This window comes from Lynx rufus, unplaced genomic scaffold (assembly GCF_022079265.1).
Source record: "Lynx rufus isolate CCGP_SWC_20201006 ecotype Redwood Valley unplaced genomic scaffold, mLynRuf1.p SCAF_7, whole genome shotgun sequence".
NCBI lineage: Eukaryota > Metazoa > Chordata > Mammalia > Carnivora > Felidae > Lynx > Lynx rufus.
Window position 1 is genome coordinate 107,872,011 of NW_025814889.1, and position 12,674 is coordinate 107,884,684.

The following is a 12,674-nucleotide window of genomic DNA, read 5'->3' on the forward strand; positions in this document are numbered from 1 at the left end:
GAGGCAAGGTGAGGGTTTGCTGTTACTGTTGTTTTCTAAAAGAGACCAAAGGAGACATTCTATTCTGTTTCTTGGAAAAAAAAATATTTTCAATATGTAACAGCAAGTAGAGAGGGGGTGAGCTTTTAGGATGCTTTCTTACATTTTTTTAGGCCACTATTTTATCATTAGGAAATTCTCGCTTTTCTGCACTAGTAATACTCCTGCTGCTTGAAAGTTCTTGCGGTGTCACAAAGGACTACTGACTGACTTGGAGGGAATGGCTTAAAGCAGGCTAACTCTGGCCAGCACTTGAAAACGAACTTTACCTGGCGTAGCTGTTCGTCCCTCTGCCTCTGATTGCCTTTGAGTGCCAGCTGGGAAGGTCTCTGAACTCCCAAGCTATGTTGTCTACCAATTCCATTGCAGGCTTGTGCTGGAGCCACACGTATTACCCTCTCTGTGCCCAGCATGCCCCGTCCTGCTTTTTCTTTCATATTCTTTCCACAGACTAAAATATTCTACCTTTATAGAGGTTCATCAACTATTTTGAATTTGTTTTCCTACTCACAATTTTGATATAAATACCCGAAAAGCAAGAGCTTTTACATGTAAAATGAAATGAACCAATATTCACCATCATGCTGCACCAAATTTGAAATTAAGGCAAATTTCCACAGACCGTCTAGTGTTTCCTAACCTTTCTATTTAGATTTATATATTTGTAAATATTTTAAGTTTTGGTTGCAAAAGTATTATTTAAAAAAAAATAGATATTTCCCCTCCTGAACTTATTAAAGCACAGACGCATCACACTGAAGAGTCACGTGGTTTGAACCTTTGCCCCAAGCCAGTACTAAAGGAGCTCTGGATTCCTCACTGCTGCTTTTCAAACCCTTTCCCCACAGATACAGCCCTGTGCTTGCATAATCATCAGGAGATTTAATGCAGATGATCATAATTCTTTAATAGTAATTTTGATATGGCATCTTGGGATCTTGCTGACTAAAATATTCCTAATCCACTATCCCATTCCTTCAACTAATATTTATTTTTAGCTTCTAACAATTTTTGATGCTTTTCTCTGGATAAATTCTCAATTGTTGACTATAAATAATAACCTTTTCCATTTTATAGCACCTGTTTACAAAGCACTCTGATAGACCTTACCACCATTGCAATATAATAAAAAAGGCAATCTTCACAATGACCCTATACTGCACAGATAATTTCCTTCATTTATAAAACTAAGGCTCAGAAAGGTTGTAACCTGTCCATAGTCACAAAGTTGTGTCTTACGCAGCCAGACTAGAACCCATGAATATCTTTAGATTCTAGAATTAATATATTTTCTGTTTTACCAAGAATTCTTCTTTCTGAAGAAATCCTAAATTCAGTAGAACCATTTCTAAAACTAATTAGAACATATTTATGAAAATAAAAACAGTTAAAAATGTTTAAACTATGAAAATTTAAATACCTAAGAACTAGGAAGATATATCATCTCAGTCGTGAAATACCAGTCTTAATTTGTAGATAGAAGAAAATGTATCTGATTTTTTCAATCATTTCCTTTCATTTAACCTAAATGTACTTTGTACCAAACCTTGATTATTTTTCAGACAAAAGTGAACTCAATATGCCTTTCTTAAACCCAAAGATCATAATTCTAAAATGCACATTGTTGACAAATATATTTCTTACCTTAAAATATAATTTTGCTTGGATCAAGTTAAGTGAAATTGTACATTTAATATCACTGTCTAGGTTTTTCAGTTAAGGGAATACTTGCACCAATGATAACAAATTCGAGACCTTCTAAGAAAGAACGTATGTCATTTCGTGACTATCCCGTACAACTCAGTGGTGGATGGGGAAGTGGCAAAAAGAAGGAGAAAACTTCAAACTAATTCTTCAAGCTTCAGCATTCAAAACATATGGCGCACGGTTTTCTCAAGAGATCTACGGATATCTGGTCATGTTACCAATTGAATACAAGGTTTTAGAGCACTGTCTTTAATTTGTGTTACTATACATATTCCACAGTTTTGTTTTCTGATGGAGTTATCTGATTTCCCATCTATAAAAAACAGGTTAGCTATTGTTCCTATGTTTATGAGGAATGGCCTCCAGAATTAATTCTTAAAATATTGTAATGGAATTTGCATATCCAATTTCTTCTTTTGTTTAAAGATTTTATGACGTATGTATTAAAGATGGTTTTTGTTACCAGTAAGAAGTTGTAATACCATACACATATTGTAAGAGAATATAACTATAATTTATTGACATTGTTTATAGTATTAATGAATAAGTTATATATTAATAAATTTTATTTGACTAGATTATTATTTGGATATTTCAAAGATAAATTGATGTGTAAAATATTTAGAATAGATAATGAAAATGGCCTTTAATTTTATTTTACTTTAAGTCATCTCAAATAGATAAGTTATGTTAAGAAAATATACTTTATGTTTAAACTAAAATGAAACATAAATTTAAATATATCAATTTAATAAATTGGATATTTTATATGTAATGTTTCATTCAAATGTATATTAGCCTTATAATTTTTAAAAGGTAGATGCTAATTCTGATTCATTCACATGATTCTACTGACTCAAAAATATTCTTTCATTTTAATTTTAGCTAAGGCGCCTCAGAATGATTTTAAAAATCTTTTTAAAGCTCAATTTCAAAATTTTGTAATATTAATATATTTTCTAAAATCACAGGCCAGTTTTATTAAATTCTTACTATTTTGTGGTTAATATTCTGTGATGTTTTAGTGAATACAGTGTGCAAATACTGTATTTACCTTTCACGCTCCTTGGGGTCCTTTACTTTCCTGAGTCTGGAGCTTCTTTCCCCAAGCTAAGTTCTCTCGTTGACTTCCCAGTGTGTGGCTTTTAATAGGATCCAGTGAACTTTAGATTCTTCCTCTTTGTTTTTCCTACTCTTTATTGAAGTATTTCATCTAAAAATGACTAAGCAGATTTAGAGATGCATTTATCTAGTTTGTGCCCCCTATCTACATTTGGAGCTCCATTGCATTTCAGATCTATAAATCTCTTTCAACTTGATTGAGATAGAAATGGTAATGAACCTTGAGCTGTCAATCAAAGAAAACAGAGATTCATGTGTTGTGGCCTCGAAATTGAGCTTTGGAACATAAGCTCCATGTGCAGTTGCTTTATGAACATGCTGTTAGGTCATCCTTTTACTAAGAGCATCCACAAACCAACATAATGTAATGATGGAAAATATTTTATCTCGACTTATTGTGAACCCTGCAAGAGAAAACCACATTAGAGATGAAATTGATGGGGTTTTATGGTTCATATGTTCAAATCAATGATATGAAAAAGTACGAGAAGTGAGATGTTTATGATTAAACTGTTTTAGTGCCTAAAAATAATTCAGTCTGTAGTTTCTGTAGTCAGTGACTTGTGTGTTCCATAATATTAATTTTGAGGAAGATGATGGGTGCTGATGCTTCTTAAATTTGTAGCCGATGGTTGATGAAGATGTCAATAAAATAGTTTCCTGACTATGGTGTTAAATTGGAAGATCTTTGTAGTGTTGTTTATTATGTCTGGCCTTAAAATGATCATTTACAAAATCAAAGTTCAAACATTATTTTTAACACTAGTTTATCTGTGTTTGTGAAAATAAAAAAGGTAAATTTTAAAATTGAATAAATTTTTAAAAATAGTTTAATTTTTTTTTAATTTTAAAAGTTAAATAAAACCTAAAAGAAATCAAAGAGATATTCTTTCTCCTGTTGCCTTGGGAAGATATTAAGGCAAATATTTGTCTTTGAGATTTGGATGAGCCTATATTTTCACTTAGTTGACTGAATTTTGGATTGATAGCTATGGACCCAGGTAATGTTGCTATTCAAATGTACAACCCTAAATGACCTTTTGTCTTTCCTTAACCCTTCCCAACCCAATGCTCTCCTTCCTACCTGCCCTCCTCCCCAGTGCTATCACAATCACCAGTCATTTCCAGTGAGAATGGTAAAATGAATCCCCAATCACAAAAAGGCTGGTGGAAGGCAGTGTTTGGAGATTCCAGAATGTCTTAATATGAGAGTTAACTATATTGGTTTATGGGGGTATCACCTTCCCAAGGTTCAGTCTGCCAACATCTTTGTGCACATAGTGCTTTATAAGAGAGCTTATTAGGTATTTTGAGAAGCATTCCAAATCCTAATTTCTTATTGTGCTCATGAATTAGTTGTAGGTACAGCTACCACATTAAAAAACAGAAAAGCCAGAATAATAGAACAAAAGCCAAAGAACTGTTAAAGGCAATGCTGTGCCTTAAAGGCAAAAAGGAGAATACACCAGGATTCCTGGAAATTAGTTTTGAGTTTTTCTTTTTTGGAGAAAACAAGGGATGCTACATTTTAATTAGGAAGAATAAGTTGGAAGGCATAGACAGGGTTTAAAATTTTTTTTTAATAAAAATTGTGAATGAACAATAAATACCAGTGGTTTAAGAGATCTCTGTCTAATTTTAAATCCTCACATCATCAGTATAAGCAGCTTTAGATGCTACATGCTTTGAGTATGCTGTTATTGAATTGGCTGTTGCCATGATCTTAGTTGCTCTTAATTTACTCATACTTTCTCATTTTTCTCAAAATCTAGGTTAACACTGAGCCAAAATTGAGAATAATAAACATGTAGGATATATTTTGACAATATTTTACTGGTAGTATGCTATAATTGAAGTAACTATAAGTTTCTTAGAAAAGAGAAACATTTTTGCTTATTCTTTTGAAAAGAAAAATAAACTGGTAAGGTCAGCCCTTATTTCCTTTATTATCATATTCCCTACTAAATGCAGTTTCTATCATCTCTGGAGCTCAAAAAATAATTCACCATCTGAATTTATGGTTTTCATGATTATACTGGGAGAAAGTGAGAATAAAGAATATTCTTTAATGTAGGGGAAGAAGTTCCCTATGCATTCTATGGAATAATGGTTTTCAGGGTTAATTTCTAGCTAATTAATTAATTAAATTAATTTCTCACTAATAGGAGAGGTAATTCTGTCTATTTCAATACAGAATAATATCCGTTATCTACCAGGATATTTTTGTTTGCATAGATGCAGTTTTGTCAATGATGATTGTGAGATTCAGAGAAAGCCTCTTTTCAGAAGCTAAAGAACTATTATCTAGACTTATGCTGTCAAAACCATTGGTCACTAGCCACATGTAGCTACCTGGTACTTTTAATACAGTTAGTCTGAATTGAGAGATGATGTAAGCATAAAATACACAGCAGAGTTCAAATATTTAGCATGAAAAAAGAATTCAAAATTGCCCAATAATTTCATGTTGATGTGTTAAAATAATAGTATTTTGGGTTAAATAAAATGTATTATTAAAATAATTTCTTTTTTATTTTTTAAGATGTAAGCACTTGAAAATTTTAATTGTAAAGTAATTTAATGACATGTATATTTAGCATTGTATTTCTATTGGATAGTACTGATTCAGAGGCTATTGTGTGACATAACTTAGGTAGGGTGTATCATTGCAGAAAATAATTGGGAAGATAGTAGACAAAAGATAGTGACCAGAGAAAACAGGGCACAAAAATTCTAGTTTACAAAAAAAGGAAACTTTGATTCTGCTAAACATAGTGAGTATTATGAAATAAGAAGGAAAAATAACCTCAGTTTTGGTTCTAGACTTTAAGATAGTGTAATTGCATTTAACTCTGCATTAAAATTAACATATATATATATGTATATATAAAGTTTGTTTTGTATTTGTTTTTAATAAGAGACCATCTCATAAAGTCCGGTCAAAGTCTTTTATGTTACCAGTGGTAAGAAATAGAATTAGCACCCACCTTGTAGTCTTTATGTTATCTCAGGCTTTACATATGTATAGCTGTTAATTTGCAAATGGCATGACTTGAACTGTGACATAAATAAGGTCTTTTAATGGGAACCATATTATATTTGGCATCTTACTGTATTATAAATCCAGTTTTAATCTACTACATAAAACACAAAAGCCAATAACAGTTGTGTAAATGAATACATTTGGAAACAGTAAATATAATGTTTATAACTTCTAAAAAGTATGTAGTCAAAAAATGCTTTATTTTTATTTTAAATGTGTGTGGGGGTGTTGTTTGTGTTTTGGGGTGGGAGAGCACAAGCGGGGGAAGGGCAGAGAGAGACAGGGAGACACAGAATCTGAAGCAGGCTCCAGGTTCTGAGCTGTCAGTGCATAGCCCAATGTGGTACCTAAACCCATGAACCTGTGAACCACGAGATCATGACCTGAGCGGAAGTCAGACGCTTAATCAACTAAACCACCTGGGTGCCCCAATCAATATATGCTTTAGGTGGTACTACCTGACCACCATCTTTCCTTCCCCTCCAAATAGTATGCAGTTCTTCTGCTGTTCCTAGGAGCCAGAATTTTACCTAAGTCAGAAATTGAAATGAAACCTTCCATATGACTTTTCATTTATGGCATATCCCTGCCAGCACTTTAGAGCAAGAGCCCCCTCTAGTAGATCTGGAATGGCCACCTGCAGAAGGGATCATGAAGACTCTAGAGCTCTGTGAAGAAGAACGCGTGGAGCAGCATGAAAGAGGGCCACTACTAGGAAGGTCTGCTTTAGCATTAGGAGTTTAGAGTAAAGGCTTCTCTGGTACTTGTTTGTCATCTTTGTTTTCAAACAGTAACTAGCCAAGGAGCTACAGAAGATCCTTTATAGGAAGCTTTCGAGAAAAGTGAGCTAATTAATATCACTACAGGTAAAGTTTTCCTTTTTTTTTTCTTTCTTTTTTTTTATTATTAATTTTGAGAGACAGAGAGAGACAGAGCCTGAGTGGGGGAGGTGCAGAGAGAGAGGGAGACACAGAATCTGAAGCAGGCTCCAGGCTCTGAGCTGTCAGCACAGAGCCCCATGAGGGGCTCAAACTCACAGACCTTGAGATTATGACCTGAGCAGAAGTTGGACGCTTAACCAACTGAGCCAGCCAGGCGCCGCTAAAGTTTTCCTTTTTGTTTTTATTTGTATTTAAAAATTTTTTAACGTTTATTTATTATTGAGAAACAGAGAGAGACAGAGCATAAGCATGGGAGGGGCAGAGAGAAGGGGAGACACCGAATCCAAAGCAGGCTCCAGGCTCCCAGCTGTCAGCACAGAGCCCCACGTGGGGCACAAGCTCACAAACTGAGATCATGACCTGAGCAGAAGTTGGACACTCAACCGACTGAGCCACCCAGGCGCCCCAAGTTTTCCTTTTTATTTCAAGGTTTATTTTTACCATGACTGAGAGTAATCTTCACAACATCCTTACATTTTAGGTATTGGTATAACCACTTTTTCAATGCAGAGGACAAGATGAGAAACTACTTCAAGTCTATGATTTCTTTATGGAGAACTGAATGCATCTACCAGAGGTAACCAGGTGAGTAAATGTAAAGCTGTTTTTTAAATAAATAGGTCATTAGAATTTCCTAAAAATAATTTTCTCTTGTGAAAGCTATAATAGAAAAGTCAAACTTATTTTTGTGATACATAGAGAATTGTTATAGAATTGTTTTAGATCAGCATTCTACAGTACAAATATAATATGAACTACTTATATAATTTTAAATTTTCTGATAACCACATTACAAATGTAAAAAAAATGTAACTGATAAAAATTAATATATTTTACTTAGCCCAATATCTCCAATACATTTCTTTTATCAAATGGAATTATGAAGACATTATCTTACAGGAATAAAAAAAAACTTCAGCCATACTAGACCCTAAAATTACAATGTTTGAGAAAAATAAGATGATTTCTCACTGATATGTATCAAACATAGAAGTAAAGGTAAATCTGTTTCTTATCTCTTCTTGAATCATTCAAATTTTGTCTAGCCACGGACCTTCTGTTAACTTCGGAATGAATCTGATACTTAGAATAACTCAATATAATACATAGAACAAAATAAGAAATCAGCACAGCGGTTTTGTTCTGCTCAGTACATGTTTCAGAATGAGGCCTATGGAAGAAAGTGAAGAGATCATATTTTGTGTAATCTGCCTTGTGTTCTGATCCTTACTCTGTTATGTCATTTCAAACAAGTAGCAAACTATGAGCCTGCTTGCTTACCATTAAATTAGGATCATAACTCCTAGGGTGCTGTGAGGTCAAGTGACAAAGTATATGAGAAGCCCCTGGCTCAGAACCTCGGGTATCATGAGGACTCATTAAATGATAGACTTGGCAAAGAAAATCTTTCCAGATCCATCTTCCAAAATTAAACCAACAACTGGATCAATTCCGCATACCTTATTTAGCAAGTATTTCTATGAAATGATGGAAAATATTTTTCTTTTTCTTTTTTCCTTTTTTTCTATTTTTTAATTTATTTTTTTCCTTTTTCTGTTTTTTTTTTTTTAATTTGAATTCAAGTTAGTTAACATGCAGTGTTGTCATGGTTTCAGGAGTAGAACCCAGTGATTCATCTCTTACATATGACACCCAGTGCTCATCACAAGTGCCCTCCTTAATATCCATCATCCATTTAACCCATCCCCCTCGCACCTCCCCTCCAGCAACCCTCAGTTTATTCTCTGTATTTAAGAGTCTCTTATGGTTTGCTTCGCTCTGTGTTTTTATCTTCTTTTTCCTTCCCTTCCCCTGTGTTCATCTGTTGTGTTTCTCAACTTCCACAGATGAGTGAAATCATATATCTTTCTTTCTCTGACTGACTTATTTCACTTAGCATAATACCCCCAGCAATTGCACTACTAGGTATTTGTCCAAAGGATACAAAAATGCTGACTTGAGGGGCACATGTACCCCAATGTGTCTAGCTGCGCTATCAACAACAGCCAAATTATGGAAAGAACCCAAATGTCCACTGACTGATGAATGGATAAAGATGTGGTGCATATATATACACATATATACATATATATGTATATATATATATACATATGTATATATATGTGTATATATATACACACACACACACACACATACATATATGTATATATATATACATGCATACATACACAATGGAGTACTGGTGATGAAAAAGAAGGAAAACATTTTTAAAAGATCTTTAAAACTTGCTTCTCTAAATTTGCCTTGAAATGGCAACAGAATTCAATGCTTCAAATACATATATGTTGAGCACTCTCCACTGAAAGGATGTAGAATACTTAGGAAATGTAAAAGACATACATTTCTAATAGCATGGTCATTTATTTTTTCACATGGATAAGTAAAACAAGCATTTCTAGAAAATAGGTTAAAATGCCACCACCACAACTCTGTAGGCAGTGTTCTGTGTTCCAAAATAGACACACAAAATGTTTCCACTTCAAACCAGGTCCCAAAGGGGATGCCAGGTAATTGGCTAGACTGTTGTACTTTTCCACTTGTCATCCCCTCCCCTTCAAAGGGCGATAACTAGCTCATTGTCTCTCTAGGGAAACAAAGAAAAGCATACCCATCCCTTGATTTTTTTTTTTTGATTAATCAGAAACTTGTGTTTTGGGGGGCACGTGGGTGGCTCAGTCAGTTAAGCATCCGACTCTTGATTTTGGCTCAGGTCATGATCTCAGGATTCCTGGGTTCAAGCCCTGAATCGGGCTCAGTGCTGGCAGTGCAGGCCCTGCTTGGGATTCTCTCTCTCCCCCTCTCTCTGCCCCTCTCCCGCTCTCTCTCCAAATAAATAAATAAACTTTTAAATAAAGAAACTTGTTTTCTTATCTTCATAAATATAAACTAACTTTAAATATAAAAAGAAATGTTTTGGGCATGGGGAGTATTAGTTTCAAATGAGAATGGACAAGAAAAAGGTGTTTTCATATTCTATTTAACTGCCCTTAAAGGATGAATTGATATCAAGGAAAGCATTTTAAGCAAAGGATACAGCCTGGATAAATACCTGGAGATAGCCAACAGTGACATGTCTAGGGAGCAGAAGATAGGACAGTCCAGAGACTGGATTATTGGACAGAACTGAGAGCCTGGTGAAAGAGACAGGGAATTAGTAGGAAATGTGATTGGGAAGTAAAATTGGATAAAGTACCCTGAGATCTGTCCTGCCTATAGATTTTAGATGGAAAACTGCTATGTGATGGTTTTCAAAAATAGTAAGACAATGTTATTATTACTAATAATTACAGAGATAATCTCAAAATAAACATAGACATGATCAGGGGGGAATTTTAATCTGATTCAAATATGAAATGATCACAGTAAAGTTACCCCCTCAAAAGTCCCTGATTAATGGATGCACCATTTTTTTTTATTAAGTTAAGGGGGAGAACACTTGAATGACCTACAAAGGTGTTAGCCTGTGGAAGTCTGTTGAGAGTTGGTTTTACATATGCTGATGTTCTTAAATCTAATTGAAGCCACTTCCCAGAATAGACATGGGCTGAACTCTGTAAATGCTTTCCTCACAAGGATATTGATACAGAGAGTGATATCCTAAATAACCTGCTCTATGCCAGGGAATGGGTTCGTTCCATAAAGGCTTCAGGAACACTATGCTGGGTCTTCTAAATTTAATAATTCCTAGAAAAAGCTAGAATTTCTATTATTTACTTGGAATATATTAAGATCAAAGAATTGTAAGGCCTCTGTCTCAGTTGGCTTGGGTTGCTGTAATAGAATACCATTTATTTCTCACAGTTGTGAAACCTTCAATTCTGAGATCAGGCTGCCAATGTGGTCAGGCTCGTGGTGAGGGGCCTCTTGCTGGTTTACAGATGGCCATCCTCTTGCCATATTCTCACATGGCAGAGGACAAGACCTCACCTCTCTTCATCCCTTTATAAGAGTATTAATCTCATCATTAGGGCTCCACTCTCATGATCAAAAACATAACTCTAATCACCAACCGAAGGCCCCACTTCTAAATACTATCACATTGGGCATCAAGGTTTCAACATATGAATTTTGAGGGGACACAAACATTCAGTCCATAGCAGCCTCCTAAAAACCATATAATTTATTTAAATGATAAGAATTGTATTTCTAATAAATCACTTCAATGTACTATTTTTTTCTTTTTTTTTTGAAGTTTATTGATTATTTTGAAAGAGACAAAATGAGTGGGGGGAGGAGCAGAGAGAGAGAGAGAGAGAGAGAGAATCCTAAGCAGGCTCCACACTGTCAGCACACAGCACCAAGAGGGGCTCCATCTCAAGAATGGAACCCTGAGATCATGACCTAAGCTGGGACCAAGATGCTTAACCCACTGAGCCACCCAGGCGCCCCCGGTGTAGTCTTGTTTTCAATACATGGCTCATAATGGAAATATTTTATCAGGAGAAGCTGAGATTTTAATAGTTAACTGTATTTGTTTTCGGTTCTACGGACTGATGGTTAGTGATAGAGCTGGGAACAGGACCCCAGTCTCTGGAGTCACAAAAATCCTGGAAAATTTGTTAGAGATGATACTTATGTTTACAATGCGACCGACTTGTAGTTTGCAGCAAACGCACTTACCTCAAACGAGTACACATGTCAGGACATAAGGTCCTCAAGGAGCTTTGTTTCACATATATGATCCTCTCTCCTTCTCTTTCTTAAATGATAATAATTAGATGTATCATTTTCTTCATTTAAATAGTCAAGTTTTCTTTTTTAATATCACTTTTGATTCCATAGCACAACTTGTTTATTTCTACTATGTCCATAATCCTTACCAAGTGCCTTCCCATTCTGAATTTTAAAAATCGTAACAGTAAAAACAGTGCTTATGATATGGCCAAGCGCTCTCTCCAAATGTTTGAGATACAATAACTCTTTTTATATTCACTCTCATCCTTTGAGGTAGGTATTATTCCTGGCCCCCCTTTACAGAAGATGATACTGAATCATAAATGGTTACATACCTTTCTTAGCATCACACAACCAGCAGGTGGTAGAGGTGGACCCAAACCTAGTGAGTCTGAATCTAGCCTGTATTTTACTACACTTTTGATGTTATAAACATATGGATATGCACATATACGTTATCACCGACATTGCGGGTAACCAGTTAGCCAAACTTGCCATCAATAGGTAAAAGTTACCTAAATAACAACAGTACAGGCAGGCCAGAGTGATATTATGGTAATTTGACAGAGAACACGTGCTTTCGAAGTGTAGTCTTTAATTTCAGCTCATAATTAAGGCAAACTATGAAAAAAAGCATTTTTCTCCTTCGAGAAAATTAATCCTAATTTTGAAATTAATAGCACAGTAATTTGTTGTGAAGGAATCTTCACAGATGTAATGCTATGTTAAGCATGAAGGACACCATTCGGAAGCTTTGATTTGGAAGAGGCTCGTACAGCAAAGATTTACCTCTGTCACCTCTCTTGCCCAAAAGCATGCAACTTTGAGAATCAGCTCACTTGAATCACAGAGAACTTTCTTGTTAAAACGCTTGCTTTTTACATTAAAAAACCTGTTTTCTAACTGAAGCCAATCCATCTGGGCCCACCACTGGGGCTAAACTGAAAAAATGTAATCATTCTTTTGCGTATGTTCTCTTCTCTAAAGATCACTAAGTGCTCTAACCATTCTCTGCAGGACATCTTTTCCAAATGCCCTTTGACTCCACCCACTGTACACTAGAGAAGCTCAAAATGCTCAATTTCTCTTGGTAAAAATAATGTTAGGGCGCTTCTTAGTTCTCTAGA

The 12,674-nt window shown here is 35.0% G+C and overlaps 1 protein-coding gene across 1 annotated transcript in view; it reads left to right on the top strand.

The window, feature by feature from the left end:
• The window catches only part of LRRIQ1 (leucine rich repeats and IQ motif containing 1), a 202,522-nt gene extending 200,633 nt beyond the window's left edge, over positions 1 to 1,889 (top strand). Inside the window, exon 27 of the mRNA XM_047065006.1 lies at positions 1,747 to 1,889. Coding sequence (XP_046920962.1) covers positions 1,747 to 1,889 — 143 coding nt within the window. The remainder of the gene's footprint in view (positions 1 to 1,746) is intronic.
• The last annotated feature ends 10,785 nt before the right edge of the window (positions 1,890 to 12,674 follow it).